Source organism: Hemitrygon akajei, chromosome 18 (assembly GCF_048418815.1).
Source record: "Hemitrygon akajei chromosome 18, sHemAka1.3, whole genome shotgun sequence".
Lineage (NCBI taxonomy): Eukaryota > Metazoa > Chordata > Chondrichthyes > Myliobatiformes > Dasyatidae > Hemitrygon > Hemitrygon akajei.
Genome location: NC_133141.1, coordinates 55,721,671 through 55,745,887, shown reverse-complemented (window position 1 = coordinate 55,745,887; position 24,217 = coordinate 55,721,671). Strand labels below are relative to the sequence as shown.

The 24,217-nt window shown below is 38.8% G+C and overlaps 1 protein-coding gene across 1 annotated transcript in view; it reads right to left on the bottom strand.

The window, feature by feature from the left end:
* Positions 1-22,332, bottom strand: part of hrob (homologous recombination factor with OB-fold) — a 47,357-nt gene extending 25,025 nt beyond the window's left edge. Inside the window, exons 1-6 of the mRNA XM_073071568.1 lie at positions 22,153-22,332; positions 12,943-13,002; positions 10,464-11,747; positions 8,093-8,176; positions 5,697-5,837; positions 3,716-3,824 (exon numbers count right to left, since the gene is read on the bottom strand). Of these exons, the coding sequence (XP_072927669.1) occupies positions 3,716-3,824; positions 5,697-5,837; positions 8,093-8,176; positions 10,464-11,747; positions 12,943-13,002; positions 22,153-22,332 (1,858 nt within the window). The remainder of the gene's footprint in view (positions 1-3,715; positions 3,825-5,696; positions 5,838-8,092; positions 8,177-10,463; positions 11,748-12,942; positions 13,003-22,152) is intronic.
* Between the last annotated feature and the right edge of the window lie 1,885 nt (positions 22,333-24,217).

Below are 24,217 nucleotides of genomic sequence, written 5' to 3'. Positions count from 1 at the left end.
GAGGTAGTGTTGGTACTTCTGAAAAACATTAGGATAGCTAAGTCCCCGGGGCCATTCGGGATATACTCCATATTACTATACTAAGTGAGGGAAGAGACTGCTGTGCTGTTGGCGATGATCTCTGTGTCCTCACAAGGAGTAGTACAAGCAGCTTGGAGAATGGCAAATGTTATTCCTTTGTTCAAAGGTAATGGGGATAATCCTGGGTATTATAGACTAATGAGTCTTACATCAGTGGTGGGCAAACTATTGGAGAGGATCCTTAGAGAAAGAATTTATGCACAATTCGAGAAGCAAAATCTAATTAGTGATAGCACAGCTTTGTGAGGAGCATGTCACGCTCCAAGAGCCTGATTGACTTTTGAGGTAAATTGACAAAGGTAGAGCAGTGGATGTAGTGTGTATGGATTTTAGTAAGGCATTCAACAAGGTTCCCCATGGTAGGTTCATTCAGAAAGTCAGGAGGCATGAGATCCAGGAAAACTTGGCTCTGTGGATTCAGAATTAGCTTGCCCACAGAAGACATAGGGTGACTGTAGATGGAGCTTATTCTGCCTGGATGTACATAACTAACAAGTGTTCCACAGGGAAATGTTCTGGGACCACTGCTCTGTGATTAGATAATAACTTAGATAAGGAAATGCAGGGGTAGTAGTAAGTTTGCAGATGACAGAAAGGTTAGTGGTGTTGTGGGAACTGTAGAAGGTTGTCGGAGGTTACAATGGTACATTGACAGGATGCAAAGTTGGGCTGTGAAGTGGCAGATGGAGTTGAATCTCAAAAACTGAAATGATATATTTTGGAAGGTCAAACTTGAAGGCAGAATACAGGATTAATGACAGGAATCTTAGCAGTTTTGTGGAACGTCTCTGGACTTGAGAACATGCGTTATGAAGGTTGAGCAAGCTAAGGCTTTTCTCTTTAGTGTGAAAGAGAATGAGAGTTGACTTGAATAAGGTGTACAAGATCATTATTTTCTCAGGATGGCAATGGCAAACACGAGAGGATGACTAGAAGAAGTATGGAGATGTTGGAGGTAATTTTTAAAAAATATACAGAGAGTGGTGGGTGCATAGAACACACAGCCAGAGGTGGTGGCAGAGATAGATATTTTAGAGACATTTATGAGACTCTTAAACAGGCACATGATTGAAAGGAAAATAGAGGGCTCCGTGGGACAGAAGGGTTAGATTAATCTTGGAGTAGATTAAAAGGTCAGCACAACATCACAGGCTGAAGGGCCTGTACTGTTCTATATTCTAGGTTCAAAATAGTGGATTCCAGTTAATTGGGACACCTTGGAACCAGTACAATTTGGCCCAATTAAGCGGCTGCCCCATTAGCTGAAATTTCACAGAAATATTTAAAAAGATATTAAAAGGAAAACTACCATTTAACTGAGTAACAAATAATGTATTTAAATTAAACACAGAACAAATGAGAACACTACCAACACTACTATGAAACTGTATTAGTTCCTAATTGTTATTGACAGAGGAATTCATCCAGTGTATTCATTGTTCTTTTGATTGACTGTAAATAAACAAAATCAGTGCAAACACCTAGTGCAGAGGGTGGACTGCCTTCAAACAATGTTTTCAACTATTACATCTTCCAAATCTTCATTTTCATTGTAACATTCAGGATGATTGTCAATACCTTTAAATTCTTCGGAGTTCTTAACTTGAAGAAATGGAATAGTTTCATTTTCACTCCCAGCCATTTCTGGCATCTCCAACCCTGAATGCTTGCAACCACAATGAGCAGAACAGTTCTTAGTTGTCTTACTGCTTATTTCTGGCGAACTGTGACAAAAATCACTGCTTTTTGAACCCAAACACACACAACTGACACCATTTAAAAACTGTTCACTCTAAGTAAAATGCAGTGTCTAACAGCCACTCAGGCGTGCACAACTAACACTAGATACAACTTGTTTGGCAACGTTCTCTTGTCCCAATTAAGCAGCATTGTGTCCCAACGAAGGGAATCCCAGCTATTTTCTTGATTATTTTTTGTTCTTTAAGAGTTGACCCAAATAAACGGCTACCCCGATTAACTGTCAGCCCAATTAACCAGAATCCACTGTATATTAATGAGGATTGTACAGTCGATGTAGTCCACATGGACCAGTAAGGTCTTTGATGAGGTCCTACGTTGCAAACAAGCTCCAAAGGTTAGAGTCCATAGAATCATTGGCAAGTGGGCAAATTGGACCGAAAATGGGGTTTTAATAGGAAGCAGAGGGTGATGGTGAAAGTCCGTGACCAGTGGTATACCACAGGGATCAGCCCTGGGATCCTTGCTGTTTGTTATGTACATTACTGATCTGAACATTCATATAGGAAGTATGATTAGCAGTTGAAATGAAATCTGATCATGTTAGTGACAATGAGGAAATATGTAGGCTAGAAAAAATTATCAATTGGTAAGATCAGTAAAGCAATGGTAAATGGAATTTAATCTTGAGACGTACAAAACAATCCAGTTCGAGAGCTAGAAGGGTAGGCCTATACAATGAGAGGAGGGTCCTTTAGTATTAAGAAACAGAGGGAGCTTGGTGTACAAGTCCAAGATTCCTGAAGATGGCAACACAGGTAGATAAGAATAATCCCTAAGTTTTAGGAAGGAGCAACTGTCAGAATTAGATTGACCTGTTTTGTGATTTAGAAAGGATTATTTGCAAGTTCCCTGATGGCTCTGAGTTCATTAATAGCTACCCATTTAGTTTCAGAAAGTGCAAGTTTTGACTGCCTACATTACCCACAGAACAGTACCCATTTCCTGTGGGAATGGCAAGTATGTTACAACTGGTGTAAGGAAATGCAACCAGCAATTTTTACTTAATGCTTCCCACTGGAAAGTATGTTTGTAGTATGAATATGATGCTCACTACAGCTCCATAATGTGCATATCCTTCACAAATTATTTACTACTACTTTGGCAAGGCATAGTGAAGATGAGGAAAAGGTATATGCCTATGAGATATTATTTGTCAATATTTTCATCACATTCAGCAAAGACAAAGAATTAGAGAGTATGCAAAATAAAATTAGACAAAACCCAACACATTCAGACGAGACAGGAAATGGAAAAGGGAATCAAAGAGGATGAGCAACATTTTGGTACAAACTGTCAAGTTTCTTTTTCAACAGGGAAAGACATTACTCAAATCCTGTTTACAATGACCAATTCAAAAAGGAATTAAACTGTCACCATTTTAAAAGATGGATCAGTAACAATAATACCAGACTTCCAAGGTCATCTAATAATTCCTTGTTCTTTTTAGGCAACATTAAATTTAAAAGACTAGCCAGACTAAAGCAGTTAAAATAAGTAACAAATTTTGTGATAATAAATCTGATTTGGAGAGTCTGAATAAAACCAAAGGAAGCTTTATCAACAAAGTCATAATTATCAATTATCTTAACACACGGTGCCAAAATGCAGAAGATGACAAGTATAGGAGTAAGTATTTAGCCTGTGTAGGATCATCTATACTAAGTAATCAAAAGGAAGTGGAATAATGGGGAGCAAAATCTATACAGGCTACACTAATGCCATAACTTTCGGGATAAACATTTGCTTTTGGAAGACTTAAGATTTTCTTTAAGGATCTGGACAGATCCTAAAGTGATACCTCTGTACCGAGTCAAGTTGTTTTTGCAGTTTCAATAATTAAATCCAAAGTGAAACATCAGAAGGATAACCCTACCTGATGGATCTTTAAAAACGGCACTGGCATCCGTGTTTGTTCGTGTCAATGACTTTACAAGCACGGCCATGTTAGGAACCTTGCCTTTAGGGAGCTGTTTTAAGGCCGCCTATAGAAACAGTTACGATTCACTTAAAACTGTTTTAGAAATGCATTAGATCAAGTCGTTTGATTAAAACACACTCTAAACTACTTTACACCAAATGAATTACTTTTCAGTGTCAAAGCTGTACAGTAGACAATATGCAAAAAAAAAACAAGTAACAGATGATCTGTTTTTATTATTCAGGTTTAAGGCTAAACTTGCATAATAAAATCTTATCCGGAAGAAGATGGCACCAGTGAACAACTCAACATCCTCCAGATGGTTCACGAAACTACTTCTTTTACATTTTGTTTTGTTTTCAAATGTGGTTCTGCTACTATCGGAACCTGTGATTTACATTTTGATGGTGTGCTTTTGGGCCAATTGAGCGATCTGGCGCTTGCTGTCTCCGAGGGTGTTCGGTGAGGTTTTGAGCGAAATGTCGACCCTAGAGTTTAAGAAGCCTGGAGAGTGGGTGTAAACTCAAGATCGACTCCATTTTTCACCGATCGAAGCATCTAGGAAAACTGAAATCATTGAGGCGAGAGTGAAAGGTAAGTGGGTGTTCAGTGCCGTCCGCCAGCCTCTCACTCACTGCTACCAGAGGAAGGAGTCTGCATGTGATGGGTCTCACTCTCCCTCTCTCTCACTGGTCCTGGAGGAAGGTCCCAGTTTTAAAATGGTCTCTCTCTCTCTTTCGCTTGACGCTGCTGAAGGATTGTGCTGGGGTCCTAGGTCTTGGGCGAAGTTTAATTGACGAGCTTCTGAATTGGATCCTGTAGTTCACATTATAATGTGTTTCTGACTTCTGGTCTCTTTATTTTGTTGCTATTTTGGCTATTTTTGATTGAGACAGCCTGCAGATAATGAACGACACAGCGCTAGCTTGAGCTGAAATGTATGACTGGACTCTTTTGATTTTGTATTTTATATTCTGTAATTTTATTTGCTTTTTTTGCCGTTTGCGCAATTTTTTTGCGCGGGGGTGTTTCACGTTTTTCATTGAACAGGTACCATGGTTTTCTTTGTTTCATGGCTTTCTGTGGGAAAATGAATCTTAGGGTTGTATAACACACACATACTTAGATAATAAATGTACTTTGAACTTGAAATAATGTGCAAGCTGAGAGGGAATTCCCATGATAGAAATTTGGTTACCTATACTAAATGAATAACATGACAGCTTATATGAACTTTTATTTCTGATGCTGAAGCTCATTTTAACCAATCTGGCAAAGGCCCAGCCATTCATTTGTTTGATAGTTGTGGCTAGCTGGTTGATATATAAACCTAACACTCCAGCTGGTGGTCATTGAGGGGCAGCAGCAACAGCTCAGACTGTATCTACCCAACATTTTTTGGGTGCAACGCCCTGCTCAAAGATGCATGGCTGTTAGGGTTAAGGGGTGCTTTGTCTGTGATCTTCCCATTCCACCTTCCCTGTGACCTCATCTCTCTGATAGCCTTCGGCTACAAAGATTACATTAAGAGCACTGACTCATCTCTCATAGGTCAGCGCAGCCATTATGTTATGTCTATTTGCTTATAAGCCATTTTTTAAAATTGCATCTTAAAAAGGAATGAACCATAATAATTACTAATTAAAGCAAGGTTATTCTAATGTTATCAGCTTTTCTTTTGGCACCTTTCAATTTGTCATCAGCACCACACTTCTCTCCAAATATAGATAAAGCATACTTCTATGCAATCACTTCAACCCCTAACTTTAGTTTTCCTGCAACAACAATAGTGTTTTCCCTCCTTCCCATTGACTCCCTTCCTTCCTACTCTAAGATGTTGTGGTCAGCATTCTTTATCCTTAGATTGCAATTAAACTGTACTTGTGTATTAAGATCAGGTAAAGTACATCATTGTTACTATTACTGTAAAACTTACCTTCCGCAGAACCATGACAATGCTATAGTTTCGAAGGAAACAGTTAGTGTCTCCTTCATCCAATCTTAATTCTTCTTTCATGGCAGCCCACGGGCCTCTCCCAAAGTCATCTTCAATTGAATGTTGAGAACTCAGATCTTCCTTAAATGCCAATTGTAAAAAAAATCATACAACAGTAAATAGCATTTTCTGTCTTCAGTGTTAATAATTTATATTCCAGAAGAATCACATTATCTCAATCCCTACTTGTGCTCTTTGTACTCCCTGCTTAATCATCAATTTTTCATATTACAGGAAAAATTCATACTTCTTGAACCTGTAGGATATATACCTTAAGGGAAGGACGTAGTTAAGAAAAAGAGATAAAGGAAAATAAATCAATAATGAATGCAGTAACTCAGTGAAACTGACACTTCCTTAAAAAAATACTATCAAATTATTGCCAGTAGAGCAGTCAACTCCTTCCTGCGAATGATTTTCAGCAAGAAAGAGAAAGGCAAACTTCCACACACTGCATCTTTGAGTGCTCTCAGTTCATTGAATCTGTGTGAGCCATGCTGTGGTCAACAACTTTTAATGCCACTGACATGAGATTCGCCCAAGCAATTTGCAGGTGTTTACTTGAACTGGTCAAGTACTGAAACTGCTTATTGCAGAACATTTAGCTGCAGCCATTTCTAGTTCGATTCACCATTTGATGTTTTAAACTATTTGCTATTATAGCTTGCTTATACCAATGCAAGTTTTGTAAGCAGAATACTTCAAAAGTGACAATCTAATATTGCCCAAAAGGAAAATCGATGTACAAAATCTACCAAGGTGTGCTGAGGTGATAAGAAATTGATGGAACTTGATTTATATCACAGTTTGCACATGGCAACCAGCTTTTTTGATAGCCCAAGTTCATTTTGAAATCTCCTGAATATCAATTTACCTGCAATGTATCTGTTCAAGGGAAGGGAAAAGCAATAAAAGATTACAAGATCACAAAACTGATTGTTACAGTTAACAAAGAAAGTGCAGTGCAGAAAGACAATAAAGTGCAAGACCACAATCAGACAGATTGCAAGGTCAAGAGTCCACCTTATTGTATGAGGTCCGTGGGGATGGAAGCTGTTCTTGATCCTGGTAGTAATGTGCTTTCAGGCTTTAAAATCTTCCCCTGATGGAAGGTGGGGGGGGGGGGGGGGGGGGGGGGGGGGAAGAAGAGAAGTTGGGTGTCCACATATTCCCTTTAGTATGTGCGCAAAGTGACTATGTTTTATAAATAATTCGTTGTGTCTAAGACATTGTGGGATGCCTTTAAGTTTTTTTCCTTCTCATTGACAGATAAATCTTGACTCAACAGCCACCTTCTCATCACATCTTTCAATTTTTTCATGACTTCATTTATTATGTTACTTAAGAGTTCTTACACAACTTTTAATTTTATTTAGAGATTTTAGCTGAGGACTAACTTCATATTTATGAATTTCTAATTTGTGTTCGCCTACTATTGAGCTCTTCATAGTAGCTAAAATAGCAAAATAATTATAACACTCTTAACCTTTTATACAATTTAAGAATTTCAATAGCAAGAATCTTTTGATCTTCACTTTTGCACCCCATTATATGTTCTACTGAAGCATATTTTTTGAAACTCAGTCACCATGACTATAATTAGTACTCCAAATAATATCAGAGTAACACCTTGATATAAACTTACTTTGTTTTGTACATTAACTCTAGTAATGTTATGGATAATCTCTAAAAATACCTGTAGCACTGCTATACCTTTTCTTTCAGTTCCCTTTAGTTTACACTCCCCCTTTGTTAACCAACTATTTTTCAACTCTCCACAACAAACTAGGTTCAATTCTTCAAGAAATGTAAATAACAAATCTACTTGCTTACTACATTCCTTGTTCTACTTTGGGATGTTTTGCGAATCTAGGGATTTTGTTGTAATTTATGTCATTAATTGAAATGAAAATAGTGAGCATTTTAGTACTGACTTTTAAGAACATAAAAAGCAGGGCAAATTGCATAGTCCTTTGAGCATTCACTGCCATTCATCAGGATCATGGACTGTCAGTTAGTCAATTTGTGATTTTTTCCATCTAAAGGTGATAGTATATTAACTTGATCGTGCAATTAGAAGGTGAACTTGCCTTTCATCAAGTAGAAGTCATTCAAGAGTTCCCAACCTGGAGTCCATTGAGCCCTGTGCTTAATGGTATTAGTCCATGGTATAAAAAAGGTTGGGAACCCCTGCATCATACAACTTTAACTTGTCCCAAGTGAAAGATTTGGATAATCCTAATCTAGTTTTCCACATTCCCAAACAGCTCAAAATTCAGGACTAATTTGTACATGTTAAGATCCAACTTTTCTTTATAGAAAATCTGCTAGTTTACCTGAGGGCATAGTTTAGGCACTGCACCATGTGTTGGTATCTGTGGGACTGAAATCAAGACTTCATCCAGGTTTTTACCATAATGCTGGAAGACAAGCAGGATCGGCAGTAAACACTTGGAGTTAGAACATCAATATGCAATTTAGGTATCAATTTACAAAACACAAATACTATACAAGCTGCTGAGCTCTGCAAATGCTGGTTTAGCATATTAAAGTTTACTCTCAGAATTCATGTCTTATTCCAAACAAATTATGTTCACACATTTATCAGAGGAAATTTAAGACATTTCCTCACATTAGATGTTCTCATTTTATAATAGGTGCACTTTAGCAGTCCTTGGGATAAAGCTTTATGAATATTCAATTTTGTTCATTAATTGCTTTAGAAAATAAAGCAAATATCAATGACATTTCCAAATTGCTGCTTTTCAAGTGCTGTCAAAATAAAGCCTTTACAAATCGTGAAATTACAATCATTCTACCTCTCTAAAGCAATTCAGCAAAGCATTAAGTGAAATCTCGGCATGCACCATCAGGATTTTCTACATAGTAATAATCCTGATGGGAGGCTTTGTACTTTTTATTCTTTTTGCATCGCATTATGATGTCCAAGATATTGCAAAATTACTGTCAACATTCTCCTGCCTTTCCTTTTTGTTCAAATATACATCCATCTTATTTTAAATCTCTTGCTTTGTTTTCAGGCAGTATGCTGTATTTCATGCTATTCATAAAAACATTTCAGTCTCTCCCATCATTCTTTTTGAGATAACAAATATGCGCCCTTCGAGTATTTGTGTCACAAAGTCTCTACATTTTCACTTTCTGCACCAGATTCTCTCTCACATTGGTGGTTCCGATAATTTAAACCCTTTAGTTTAGGAAGTCCTGATCCTCCAATCCTGTTGCAGTCTATTGTTATGTTCATTGCACATGCTAATTACAAGTGCATAGGAACTTTTAGGCATACTGTACATTTCTATCAATCTTGAATCCTGGGAGTATCAAATGTTTACACAGCAATCTGAAAAAAAAATTCACCATTTAAGCAGTCTTCGGCTTTCTATTGTTATACCGCTCTAGTGAAGATGCTGCCACTTTCCCCAATTAATACCATATACGGTTTCTTGAACTTCATTTTATATATTAATACAATCCATTATTTCCCCCAAACTTAGTTACTATGTGCATATTTACTTGTTACTACGAAAATGAAATTCTAAACAAACCCAAACACCAAACCAACAAAATTCTACCTTTCAATTACTCCTACCATTGATGCTGTTGACACGCTCTGTAAATAATCTGCTGACCAGTAGAACTAAAAATTCATGGATAATAAATCGCTTTTGCAAATAAAACTATTAATATCAAACAGTAGCACAATGGTTAAATTTATGGATTAACAAATTAGAGGATGATTAAATATCCAAATTCAAGTCCTTACAACAGCTAGACAATTTAAACTCATTGAAAGATGAATTGAACATTAATGTCAGTTCACCACAATACATACAAAGTGCTGGAGGAAATCAGGTCAGGCAGCATCTACGGAAAAGTGTAAACAGTCGATGTTTCGGGCAGAGACCCTTCATCAGCAACAGTGAATATACATTTACAGAATTGTAAAAAAGAAACAAGTTCACCAACTTCCTTTAGGAAATTTACTGCCCTAACCTGATCTAATCTGTATGTGACACGCAGTGCAATGAAATGGCCCGGCAAACCCCACAACTAAAGGGCAATATCACTCATATTCTGTTAAAAAGATAATAGAAGACATGTTATAGCTTTTAAGAAATTTACCCATCTTTTATATCAGGACATCCAGTCCACATTTGCCTTGTTTGAGCATTTATATACTGCATGTTTAAGTGGCAATCTACTTTGGCATTCCTCCAGTTTATAAGCGCTTAATTGTGGTCAAGAGCTCTGATATGCCTTCTCCGACCTCCATCAAATTCTTGAGAGCATGCCTTCAGGAAACTGGGACTTTTCCCACTTTAAAACTATTACTGTCTCTGGAAATATTCATCTTCTGTATTTATAACATTCTAATTTGAACCTTTTCTTTAATACACTGATCATTCAAAAAGAATTTAAAATATTATACTACTTCCACAACTAGACTTGGAGACTGAATTTAGTGCTGAATCAGCCTGAACCTGTTTAAGCAACACAAGATTGAGAAATATTTGCTGGAGGAATAAAGGAAAACAGGCTTTCCTTAGAGATTTTCTTGTTTTCTTCTTATTCATGGAACTTAATCACAAAATAGTTACAACAGAAGAGTTTCAATTCGCACTGACTAGCTATTGAAAATGAGAGAACTAATTTTGAACTGACTTAAAATGGTGTCAGTCATCATACCTGTTGTGGAAGAATTCCTGCAGGTCCAGGGAAGCGTCGTTTTGCCCGAGGTCTGTCAACCTTTAGAATTTCTGGTGTCTGATTAGCAGCCGATACCAGTTGAATTAGGCGATTGGTTACAGGAGTTCCTACAAAACTTGGATTTGTCGCTGGTGAACACTGAGCTCCTACAGAAACTGTAGGGCTTTCTATAGTACACATCAGTGCTCGAGATTGACTTGTGGACATAATGGGTCTTCTGAAGTCTCCAACTGTAATTATGGGGGTTAAGCGATTAAGAGAAGTTCGTGGTCTAATTGGCATTGAATTTGGACAGTTTTTTAAATCAGTAGAGCCCATTTTATGGTGTTGTGCAAATTTCAAACTTGGGGAGACAGTTTTACATGGCCTAATTGTATTATCCATTATATGCTTTCCTAAAGAATTTTGTGGTACTGGCGTTAATAATTCTTTTGATGCAGTGACTGTGCTTGATGGAATAGGAGTACATAACTTAGTCTCAGGCACAGTCTTAGACATTTCATCTGTGCAACGGTTATCAGTAACGTGACCAGACGAATTCTTGGTTCCTCCCACTGCAACAGCACCAATCCGAACATTGCTTAAATTAATTGGACACTGGTTGAGTTTATGTGATGATTGATTAAGATGTTTGTAAGCTTTACTTGCACCCTCAAAATTATTCATTACAGACTTTGCTTGACCATCTTTATAAATTCCACTCTGAACATTAGTGGCTCTTGGCAAACATGGAAATTTGCCTGGTGGGAGATCACCTGCTGAATACATTTGAGAAGAAACAATTCCAGAGGTTGAAAGACTCTCTTCATAAGAAGCTGAAGTCCTGCCCTTCCCCATTGTGGAATTGAATATATTTTCAGTCTTATTCAGCTTTTCAGAACCAGACCAGAACAGATCATCTTCTTTGTCGACATCCGTGATTGATCTTATAGTGATGTTCTGCCCAGCATTGCTAACAAACTTGTAATTAGAGGTTAAGTGCTGTTTGTTTGGCCACTGCGGTGCTTTCAGAGAAACATCAGAAGATCCTGTTAATGTTTTCTTTGCAGGAGTTTCATCATTTGTTGTATTATTTAACACAGAATCAGGTTTTGATTGAAAATATTTCTGACCTGCAGAGCTGCATGCCAATTTTACAGGTTCATAATATGAACTAGCTGGTGTCCTAAGGGTTGAAGAAATAGGCCTTAGTCCAACACTGGGGGTCATTCCAGATGAGCTGATGGCTGTGCTTTCAGCAACCAATGCTGCCGATAATAAATCCTGCCCACAGCAGATTAGAAAATTAGTTGCATAGCACTGGAAAATGAATAGTTGCGTTTTCAAAGTACAAGAAACATTTTATACTTGTTAAAATTATATCTATTTTAAACATAAAATGCCAAAATGTAACCATCTGTATAGACATACAATTAATTCAGAATTAGTTATTAATGAGCGTTCATATAAAAAATATTTAATGTTAAAGTATTTATTTAAAACAAAAGTTTAAGATTCAAAAACCAATCCTAACAATTTGGGATACACAGAGAATCAATCCAAACTGGCAAAGTATACCAAGTTGAAACGAAAAATGAGAAACCTATCAGGTTCAGGGATGCCCTTACTCATTTCTTTTTTGAATTAGAATAGTTGGATGAACTTTTCAACCAAAAAGAGGGAAATAATGCAAAGAAGCTGTCAATCACATTTTATCTTTTTTCAAAAATTAACTTACTGAACAATAAGAATACAGACTTTTCACCGTCAAGGTATTATTACCATGTGTAATATTATATCTTTAAGTATAACACGATATTACATATTGATATTACTAAACATTTTATATTTCATGTCAGCATCTAAATTCACCCCCAAAATGGAAATATTTTGTCTATGGGCCCTGTTTGAAGCTCTTTCATATCCTCAAAGGCTTTAAGAGCTTCAACGTGTCCAGCCCAAGTACGGCTTCGTACAAATTTAACACATCTCAGCCTTTCAGTTCTTTCCTTCCAAAATGCAACTCTTTGTCCAACTTTTTTTAATTGATTGTATTAATATGTCAATACTTTGAATGACTGATGTAGTTGCAGCCCCAGATCCTTTACTTTCCATGAAGTTCAATCTCATTTCCTATGAGGTGCACAATTATTAGTGAAGCAGATCTTGCGTTGTTCTGAGAACCCAGTTAGTTCCAATACAGCCCTGGTGCAATCTTTGGAATTGAACACAAGGAATAGCTACAGCAGACAGCTTGCTGCACTCATATTTTATTTTACATTTAATATACTAACGTAAAAACCAATGGCAATAATGCAAATAAATAACAAGCTCTATTTAACTTTCTCCCAGCAGTCAATGTTTCCCATTTATTCAGTGGGTCTGCTGTGCTTGCACTAAATTTAACCTGAAACAGCAAGCAGTAAGATGGCACAATAGAAGATGGCAGGTTAAATAAAAATTTCCAATCATGACTTACATTATCATCGTCATCATCAAACTCTTCTCCAACAGTAAACAGCTTCTGGAAACTACAAGCCTTCAAGAAGAGAAAGGAAGGAAATTCAGGCAAGTCCATGAACATGAAACGCCATGATTATAATGCAGTCTTGATTCTGTACAATCCTTTATTACTACTAGTGCAAAAATAATAATTTTGCACATTCACAATAATTTTAATATGCTTACTTCATATATAAAATGATATTTTTCATTTAAATAATGCAAGACTTACTATGAAAAGACTGTTTGCAGAGGTGTTTATTGACAGAAAAACGTTAGTAACATGCACAAAATAATGTAAAGAATGTTACAATAAAGGCAAAGGTGTATTTTTTATGGTAACTATGCTTGTGAAATTAGAGGTTTCTACAGAATGCTTTTCACTATATTTTCCAAGATAATTTTGGTAATAAAATTAATAAAAACTATTAGCAGGATGACAACCGACAACTTCTGACAATGATTAATGTATATATTCCCCTAGATGAAGTCTGCTGGGGGGGTGCGGGGAAATAAAACAAAACTACAGATGTTGAGAATCTGTAATAAGAACAGGATGCTAGAAATTCTCATGCCAGGTAAGACCCATGGAGAGACAAACAGACCATCAATTATAAATGATAAATCTTTCATCAGAATTAATGAATAGGATGATCATCAACCTTAATCACCACCTCAAATTCTCTCTTCAAATTATGTCTGACCTGTTGAATATTTTCAGCATTCCTCTATGGCTGAGGCCTAGATGCTTGATGTTTATCACAATGGTGGAGAGCTCTTTCTAGTCATTATTTTCTAAACTAGGTTGTAATGGCATCAACACCAGAAGAGCATCAAAAAAAGTTCAAATTAAAATATAAACAGGACTGAAAATATCCTGCACCATGAAAACAGGCAGCAATAGCTGTGTCAAGCCAATAAGTGCTGAAAACAAAGTTGAAGAACTTGCAACCTCATACAATAGTATCAAAAAGATGATTTATCTCTGTCTCCTGAGTCTTCATCACAGACCTTCAACCAATTCAATTCATTGCATGTGATACAAAGAAATGTCTGCAAGCAAAGGCTATGAGCCTTGACAATATACTTAAGACTACAGTTCCAGAATTAGCTGTGTTTCTAGTTAAGCTCTAGTAGAGTTACTGTGTCAGGCATCAATCTGACAAGGTGGAAAACTACCCAGGTTTGCCTTGTTCAAAGGACACACTATGTCCACTGAGCACCAAGTGTACCCTTAAGCATTGCAGCACGGTACAGGAAGGTATCAACAGTGACACCAGGCAACATCCCTGAATAACAACCTGCTGAGAGATACAAATATAGAAAACGTAGGAAACATTTAGCAGTTGATGGGCTGCTGACTTAAAACTGTGTTAGTTGTTTCTTTCCCGCAGTATCATCTGACCAGCTGAGCATTTCCAAGTTTTACTTCAGATTTCAAGCATCTACATTGTTTTTAATTTTCACCTACTCATACGCAATTTGGGTTTTGATTAGGGCAAGTTTACCAATAACTTATGACCAATTTTTCATCAGTGCCAGGTTTAAGTCTGAAACTCCCTACCTAATAAGATAATGGAGATACTTTGCTCCAGAATATTATGGAATCATGGAAAAATTACAGCACAGATATAGGTTATCTGGCCCATGTGGCTGTAATGATTGAAAAGGAGCAACCCAACCTAAACTCATCTTCTAGTACTTGGCCTGTATTCTGCACGTCACTGCTCTTCATGTATACATCCATGGATTTTTTCAATGTGATAAGAGATTCTTTTTTTTTAAATAAAGCCATTTTCAGCAACAAGTTCCAGACCACTTTTACTAACTGGAGCAAAACTCTGCCTTTGCATCTACTCTATTCCTTTTGTCAATTACTTCAAATCTATACCATTCATTTATTGGCCTCTCTGAGAAACATTTCTTTCTTACTTTATTAATGCACCTTATTTCCATACATCTTAACTTGAATTGCCTCAGATTTGTCAGTTTTAATGCTCTGTCACTCCAATAGCCATTCACAGTAAAATCTTGAGCAGCACATTTGCATCTTTCCTGTGATGTGGTACAGAACTATACATTTTTCTCAAGCAGTGGCCTTAAGTAGTGTTTTTAATATAAGCCACAGCTAAAAAAAAAATGAAAGCACCCTCTTTAACTATCTTAATGAGCTCTCTGGTTGCTTTTAAGCATCTGTGAACATGTACTCCAAGCATTGCCACTTAATTTCCTCCAATTTGTTGTGTAATGAAGTTAGGTGAGTGGAGCTTTGTAACAAGTACACAGACCAAAGTCATGCACGAGTGTTGTTGCTGTTCACATTTAAGATCATAAGATAAAGCAGCAAAATTAGGTTCCACCACTTCACCATGGCTGAGCGTTTGATGGTTCTGGGCCTGTATTCACTGGAATTTAGAAGAATGAGGGGAGACCTAATTGAAACCCATCGAATGATGAAAGGCCTTGATAGAGTGGATGCGGAGAGGATGTTTCCAATGATGGAAGACTCTAAGACCAGAGGACAGCCCCAGAATAGAGGGCCATCCTTTTAGAACTGAGATAGGAAGGAATTTCTTTTGCGAGAGTGGTGAATCTGTGGCATTTTTTTGCCACAGGCAGCTGTAGAGGCCAAGTCTTATGTATATTTAAGACGGATGTTGATAGATTCATAATTGGTCAGGGTCTGAATGGATATGGGGAGAAGGCAGGAGATTAGGGCTGAGGGGAAAATTGGATCAGCCATGATCAGATGGCGGAGAAGACTCGATGGGCCGAATTGCCTAATTCTACTCCTAAATCTTATGGTCTTGTCTAAGCTATTCTTATGGTTTTCTGTCTAAGCTATTCTGCAACCTCTCTGCTTCCTCAACACTACCTGCCCCTCCACCTATCTTTCTATCAAACTTGGCCACAAAGCATCAATTCCATCATCCAAATCATTGATATAACGTATAAAGAAGCGGCCCCAACACAGACCCCTATGGAACACTAGTCACCAGCAGCCAACCAGAAAAGGCTCCCAATCAGTCAATGCTTTATGCTAGTATCTTTCCTGTAATGCCACCTTATCTTGTTAAGCAGCCTCATGTGCAGCACCTTGTCAAAGGCCTTCTGAAAATCCAAGTGTACAACATCCTTTGTCTATCCTGCTTGTTATTTCTTCAAAGAATCCCAGCAGATTTGTCAGGCAAGATTTTCCCTTAAGGAAACCATGCTGAGTTTGGCCTATTTTGACATGTGCCTCCAAGTACCCAAAACCACATCCTTAATAATTGACTCCAACATCATCCCAACCTCTGAGGTCAGACTAACTGGCCTATAATTTCCTTTCTTCTGCCTCTCTCCCTTCTTGAAGAGTAGAATGACATTTGCAATTTTCCAGTCCTCCGGAACCATGTCAAAATCCATTGATTCTTGAAAGATCATTACTAATGCCTCCACAATCTCTTCAGTTACCTCTTTCAGAACCCTGGGGTGTAGTCCATCTGGTCCAGGTGACTTACATATAATCAGACCTTTCAGTTTCCCAAGTAATAAGGTTTTACCAACCTTATTGACACTGGGGATCTCCCATCCACCACCGCTAACCTCATAGTTCCCTCACCTCCCGTTTCTACCTCCTACCCAAGATCCACAAACTCACTTGTCCAGGTAGACTCACTGTTTCAGCTTGAACTCATATCTGCATACCTCAACTCTGTTTTATCCCCCTTAGTTCAGTCCCTTCCTCCCTACATTCATGTGACTCAACACACTCTGGATCTTTTCAATGATTTCATGTCTCTGACTCCCATCATCTTATTTTCACTATGGATGTCCAGTCCCCATACACCCCCACCCCCCCCCCACCACCAGGAAGGTCTCAAAGTTCTCCGTTTATTTCTGGACACCAGACCTAACCAGTTCCCCTCTACCACCACTCTCCACCTAGTGGAACTTGCCCTCACTCTAAATAATTTCTCCTTTGGGTCCTCTCACTTCCTTCAAACAAAAGGGGTAGCCATGGACACTCGCATGGGTCCCAGCTATGTCTGCCTGTTTGTTGGCTACATGGAACAGTCTATGTTCCAAGCCTACACTGGTGACCGTCCCATTTTTCCTACTCTTTTTCAAAGAAAGGGGCTTCTCTTCCTCCACCATCAACACTGCCCTCAACCACATCTCTTCAATTTCATGCATGCCCACTCTTACCCCATCCTCCCACCACTCTATCAGGGATAGGGTTCCCCTTGTCTTCACATACCACCCCACCAGCCTCCATGTCCAGCACATAATTCTCTGAAACTTCCGCCGTCTTCAACAGAATCCCACCACCATACACATCTTCCCCCCCCCCCCCCCCCCCGCCACTCTCGGCTTTCTGCAGGCTATGCAGCTCCCTTGTCCATTTGTCCCTCCCCACTGATCTCTCTCCTGGCCCTTATCCTTGCAAGCAGAACAAGTGCTACATCCGTACCTACACCCCTCCCTCACTACCATTCAGGGCCCTAAACAGCATCTATGCTCCATCCGCCAGAAAAAGTGGGATCTCCCAGCGGCCACCCATTTTAATTCCACTTCCCATTCCTATTCTAATATGTCTATTCACGGCCTCCTACGCTGTCGGGATAAGGCCACAGTTAAGTTGGAGGTACAACACCTTATATTCCGTCTGGCTTGCCTCCAACCCGATGGCATGAACATTGATTTCTTGCACTTCCAGTAATGCCCCCACCCCCTCTCCACCATTTCCCATCCCCACACATAGCCTCCCTCTGGCGCTCCTCCCCCCCTTTTCTGTCTTCCATGGCCTTTTGTCTCTTTCACCAAATTACGTCCCAGCTCTTTACTTCATCCCCTCCCCTTTCAGGTTTCACCTACCACTTTGTGTTTCTCTCTCCCTTCCCCCCACCTTTTAAATCTACTCCTTGGCTTTTTTTCCCTCCAGTCCTGCCGAAGGGTTTCGGCCTGGAATATTGACTGTACTCTTTTCCATAGATGCTGCCTGGCCTGCTGAATTCTTCCAGCATTTTGTGCGTGTTGCTTGGATTTCCAGCATCTGCAGATTTTCTCCTTTGTGATTGAATTCTCCCAAGTAATGGCAACTTAACTCATTTCTGCTGCCTGACACTCTTGAACTTCTGGCATACTGTTTGTATCTTCCACAGTGAAGACTGATGCAAAATATTTAATCAATTTGCCCGTCATTTCCTTGTCCCCCGTTACTACCTCTCCAGCATCACTTTCCAGCAGACCGATATCTACTCTCGCCTCTCTTTTACACTTCATATATCTGAAGAAACTTTTAGTATTTAAGATTATTGGCTAGCTTACCTTCATATTCCATCTTTTCCTTCTTTATGATATTTTTAGTTGCCTTCTGTTGTTTTTTTTTTAAAAAAGCTTCCCAATCCTCTAACTTCACACTGATTCATGATCTATTACATTGCCCCCTCTTTGATTTTTATGTTTGCTTTGACCTCTCTTGTCAGACACGGTTGCTGCGTCATCCTGCCTTCTGATCATAACAGAACAATCTTTGATGGACCAAAACCAGAGATTTCAGAAAATTGTTAACCAGGCACACATTTTGTAAATGCACATTTAATAACTTTTGCAATTTTTGTTTTAATTTCAGCTTGGAATAAATGTTTACGTAAAATGCCAAGCTATCATAAACCTGGGTTTGTAAATTGCTGGAAGGGAAGAATTATAATTTTTGCAAACTGGAAAACCAAATTCTAATTCTCCTATGCCTACCAGAGTTACACATCAAAAGCTTGATAAAAAGAATGGGATAAAACTATGATTGAAAAGAAAACTTAAAGGTAATATGATGTGTATAAATATAACAGATTGCATGATGTGAAATACAATTTATTTACTGCTGGAACTTGGGAGTTTACATCCACGGAATGTATCAAAGGGATGCACAGCATGTTGTGACAGTGCGTAAATCCCTGAGTTTTTTTTTGGCTCAGTAACCTTTGAGAAAAAGGTGAAAAATGTATTTAGATATCCTAAAGATATAGATAGATAGATAGATACTTTATTCATCCCCATGGGGAAATTCAACTTTTTTTCCAATGTCCCATACACTTGTTGTAGCAAAACTAATTACATACAATACTTAACTCAGTAAAAAAAATATGATATGCATCTAAATCACTATCTCAAAAAGCATTAATAATAGCTTTTAAAAAGTTCTTAAGTCCTGGCGGTAGAATTGTAAAGCCTAATGGCATTGGGGAGTATTGACCTCTTCATCCTGTCTGAGGAGCATTGCATCGATAGTAACCTGTCGCTGAAACTGCTTCTCTGTCTCTGGATGGTGCTATGTAGAGGATGTTCAGAGTTATCCATAATTGACCGTAGCCTACACAGCGCCCTTCGCTCAGCTACCGATGTTAAACTCTCCAGTACTTTGCCCACGACAGAGCCCGCCTTCCTTACCACCTTATTAAGACGTGAGGCGTCCCTCTTCTTAATGCTTCCTCCCCAACACGCCACCACAAAGAAGAGGGCGCTCTCCACAACTGACCTATAGAACATCTTCAGCATCTCACTACAGACATTGAATGACGCCAACCTTCTTAGGAAGTACAGTCGACTCTGTGCCTTCCTGCACAAGGCATCTGTGTTGGCAGTCCAGTCTAGCTTCTCGTCTAACTGTACTCCCAGATACTTGTAGGTCTTAACCTGCTCCACACATTCTCCATTAATGATCACTGGCTCCATATGAGGCCTAGATCTCCTAAAGTCCACCACCATCTCCTTGGTCTTGGTGATATTGAGACGCAGGTAGTTTGAGTTGCACCATATCACAAAGTCCTGTATCAGTTTCCTATACTCCTCCTCCTGTCCATTCCTGACACACCCCACTATGGCCGTGTCATCAGCGAACTTCTGCACATGGCAGGACTCCGAGTTATATTGGAAGTCTGATGTGTACAGGGTGAACAGGACCGGAGAGAGTACGGTTCCCACACGTTCCCTGTGCTGCTGACCACCGTGTCAGACCTACAGTCTCCCAACCGCACATACTGAGGTCTATCTGTCAAGTAGTCCACTATCCAATCCACCATGTGAGAGTCTACTCCCATCTCCGTTAGTTTGTGCCTTAAGATCTTGGGCTGGATGGTGTTAAAGGCACTAGAGAAGTCAAGGAATGTAATCCTCACAGCACAACTGACCCCCTCTAGGTGAGAGAGTGATTTGTGCAGCAAATACGTGATAGCATCCTCCACTCCCACCTTCTCCTTATACGCAAACTGAAGAGGATCCTGGGCGTGCCTGGTTTGTGGCCTCAGATTGAACTCCTAGCACATTGAACTCGGGTCACTGATGCTGTATATTTAATCCCCATTGGCTACATTGGTGTTACAATTTGCTGCCCAAGCTATGCCACACTGTCCATTTAAACAGATATGTATTCAGCAGTGAAGTGCAAATGTACAATTCTGAAGGCAACATTTCAAATTCATGTAATTCTTACACAACTTTTCACTTTCAGCCCCTTGTGCTTATTACTGAGAGAAAAAAAAGATCTTGGGTTCTACGGCCTTATTTCGGAACCTTACAAAACCCTTGATTCTGCTGCTCATCCTTGGGGCTCCTCAATTTTTAAATATTTACACCCCAACACTGGCTTTGCTTCTCACTATCCTGAGCTCAATGGTGACCATACATTTATCAATCTAGAACTTAGCTTCGGAATTTTCAAAAATTTTCTATTCACAATTTCTTGGCACCTCTACTTTGTTCTAATATATCCTTAATGAAATTGATATTAATTTTGTCTGATTATACAGTCCTGCGAAGTAATTTGGGATATTCAAAGCATTATAAATAGAGTTGTTTCACAGATGGATGGAGAAACTCACCATAATAATTCAGTTAGTCTATTCAATATACCAAACATTGTGATATCTGTTACTCAAGCTTCCTGACATTTTATTTGAAAAAGAGTCTCTGGGTACATTTCTGTAAAAGTAGACATATTTGACATTGCAAATTTGTTGCTCCTTTGATCTGGCATACTCAATCACACAGTATATGAAAAACTACACCCTGGATATCTCCGGTACTTCTGATTAACCATGCCTGGTCCAACAATGCACACAGTAATTAGGCTGAATAAAGAAATAAAATACACAGTTGTAACATTTTTTCAGCTCCATTTAACAGGGTTGAAAGAATCCCTATGGCACATTTCAGGAAATTACACAAAATAGTGGCAAACTTTAAATTATTGATTGCTTTTACTTCAAGTTGTAGGAAAGGGTTATAAGAACATACTGATCAGAACGACTAATGTCTTTTAAAATACTCTCAACTTCCAGAAATAAAAACATACTTCAATAACCTCACTGAACTAAGTTCTTGAACTGCAGTATAAAGGTAGCTCAGTTGTAAATCTTAACTTTCCACGTTTCTTTTGACAAAATGCCATATAGTGTAGAAAGGAATTGGATAGGCTGGTTCATCTTAGATCAATGTAATTTGCCATATTGCACGTAAGATTATTAATTACAATCATTTTATAGAGTTTCACAAAGACCTGTGACTCCATTAAGTCAGTTAACTACACGTGCAGTGAGTAATAAAGCAGATTTGGAGCTACCAATGAACCCAAGGATCAAATCTTAGTTATATGGTTCCATTGGCCACTTGCAACCTTTTCAATTACACATCTATAATTCGATGACTGGCAAGTTTGTGCTCAACAACCAACACCCAATGAACTGATGCACAGTTTCTCATAAAATGTCAACAAATCTTTACTCTCCTACAGATGCTACATGATCCAGCAGATATTGTTGTTCCGGATTTCACCATCTGCAGTTTTTTTTATGTCTCCTGATGTCCTTCTTATTCTAGAGAACTTTGAGACTAGTTATTTCCTTGCCACTACCCAGCCCCTCTACACAGAAACAAAGTTGAACATTTTGTTTCAAAACTCTTCCCTTAGTTCCTGAAATACTGTTTTCCTTTACTAGAGGTTAATTTACTATTAACACAGCCCAGGGGCACGAACTGCTGAGAAATCACTGTTTCTCAGTACATGTGACAATAATAAACAAATTCCAATTCCTTTTACTTCCCTCGCCGGAACACCCGACTTGGGATTTGCGGGACCGAGTTCCAAGAACCCCACGCCTACATTCCCACCACCGCCCCATCCTACGCGAGGCAAACTATTTCTTACCATGTTTGTCTCTGGTTCTTCACGACGCACAGAAGCAACTACAACAAGAGTAACACAAATCCTCGGGCTCAGGCCCAGGCCATGCGCCAAACAACCCCTTCCGGCAACCTTGCCGTTGAAAGTTGCCGCCGCGGTGACGTCATCCAAACCCACAATCCCATCGCGATTGGAGCTCCTCATAGCAACCAGGCTCACCGACCATTAACTACGTAGCAGCAGGATGGGTGAAGGTCGCCTTCTTTCCTGCAAGTTGTAGCAAACGGGGAAAAGAGTCAAGTTCATGGTAAACGGGGATAATGACAGACTTTACTCCTCATTCATTCAAAACGGCAGCTTCGTAGATAGAAGTGCATCTTAAGCCCTTTGAGATATTTTATTTGCTCTTTTCACCTTTCACTGCATATTATCTGTTGGTTATTTAAGTTAAACTCTCAGAAGTTATAGGAACTAAATTGGAGGCTACTGGAAAATATATATTGGGATCATGTTTCACAATTAACTCATGTAGCTCTACAAAGTTTGTGCTAGTGATATCTGTACAAGTGATAACCTAGCATTTGTGACCACATCTCATGTACTTGAGCTGCATAATAAAGAAGCAATATAGATCTTGTTGATGTATAGTTACCCTGTGGTATGTTTTAAAGACTTAAGCATGGTTAGCACAAGAGACTGGTGCAGAATGTAACGATCTGACACTATAAGTGTACTAAGCAATGGCCATCATAAAACCATAAGCTATAGGATCAGAATTAGGCTAATTGGCCCGTTGAGTCTGCTCTGCCATTTCATCATGGCTGATCCATTTTTCCTCTTAGACCCAATCTCCTGCCATCCTGCTCCCCGTATCCCTTCATACCCTGATCAATCAAGAATCTATCAACCCCTGCCTTAAATATACATAAAGACTTGACCTCCTCAGCTGCCTTTGGCAACAAATTCCACAGATTCACTGCTCTCTGGCTAAAGAAATTCCTCCTCATCTCTGTTCTAAAAGGTCGCCCCTCTATTCTGAGGCTGTGTCCTCTGGTCATGTGACCACAATACAATACTATGTATTGCCAGACCAGTTGTGTTCTCAGTGTGGTATCCCTTTTGATTATAGAGCATTTTGGAATTTATGTGCTGCACAAGATGTACTGTCATTTTATTCAAAGGCACCCAAAGCTATAGGGATGCCAGTATTTCTCTTGGTGCCTCCTGATCTCTGCCAAAAGAGATTTAGATTATTTCAACACCTCTCAGTTTGCAGGGCTCTGTTTTCTAGTGCAGAAGAGAATCTGTAGTTAAAAAAAGTCCCACAAACTAGGAGGTGTTGAAAAAATCTACAGAAGTTTAAAATTTAATAGCCACTGGCAAAATGTATGCAATTGTTGCTTTGTGGTTGAGGCTTTTAGAATGTTTCAGTGAAGACATTATCTTTACGGAAGTAGAATCACTTCAATTCTTGATACTTATTCAGGTGAGCATAGTAGAAATGCCATAGTAGTAAAGCCCTGGGTGGATAGAATTTGCAGGTTGTTCATGCTCTCTTCACTTTCTTTTTTGTATGTAGTTCTTCTGAGAGAAGTGTTAACAGTATTTGTGCTGTTAGTCTATGCTTTAGAATGAAGATAAAATTATTTTATGTTGCATGTTATTGACTTCACAAATAGCAACAAGGTCTGAAAATACCAGCGTTTGGTACAAATTCAATAAGCAACTAACATGCAGATAATTGTTCTACCAATAGAACAAGTGATATTATCTAAATGCTGGATCATCTGAGTTCAGTAAAACACAGCTGTTGAGTTCTACTTTTATAGCACTGGTATTGTGGTGAACTACATATACCTGTCTGGACACGCCCCTCTGCTGACTGCTCCTGTGGCTCCTCCCACAGACCCCTGTATAAAGGCGATTGGGGCACTGCTCCTCCCTCAGTTTTCGGCATGTCGTGCTCCCTTTTCGATGTTGATAAAAGCCTATCGTTCACTTCCAGTCTCCTAGAGTTATTGATGGTGCATCAGGTATCAAATAAGGTTTGCACAATAATCTCAATACTCTCCTTATGAGTACCATGTGA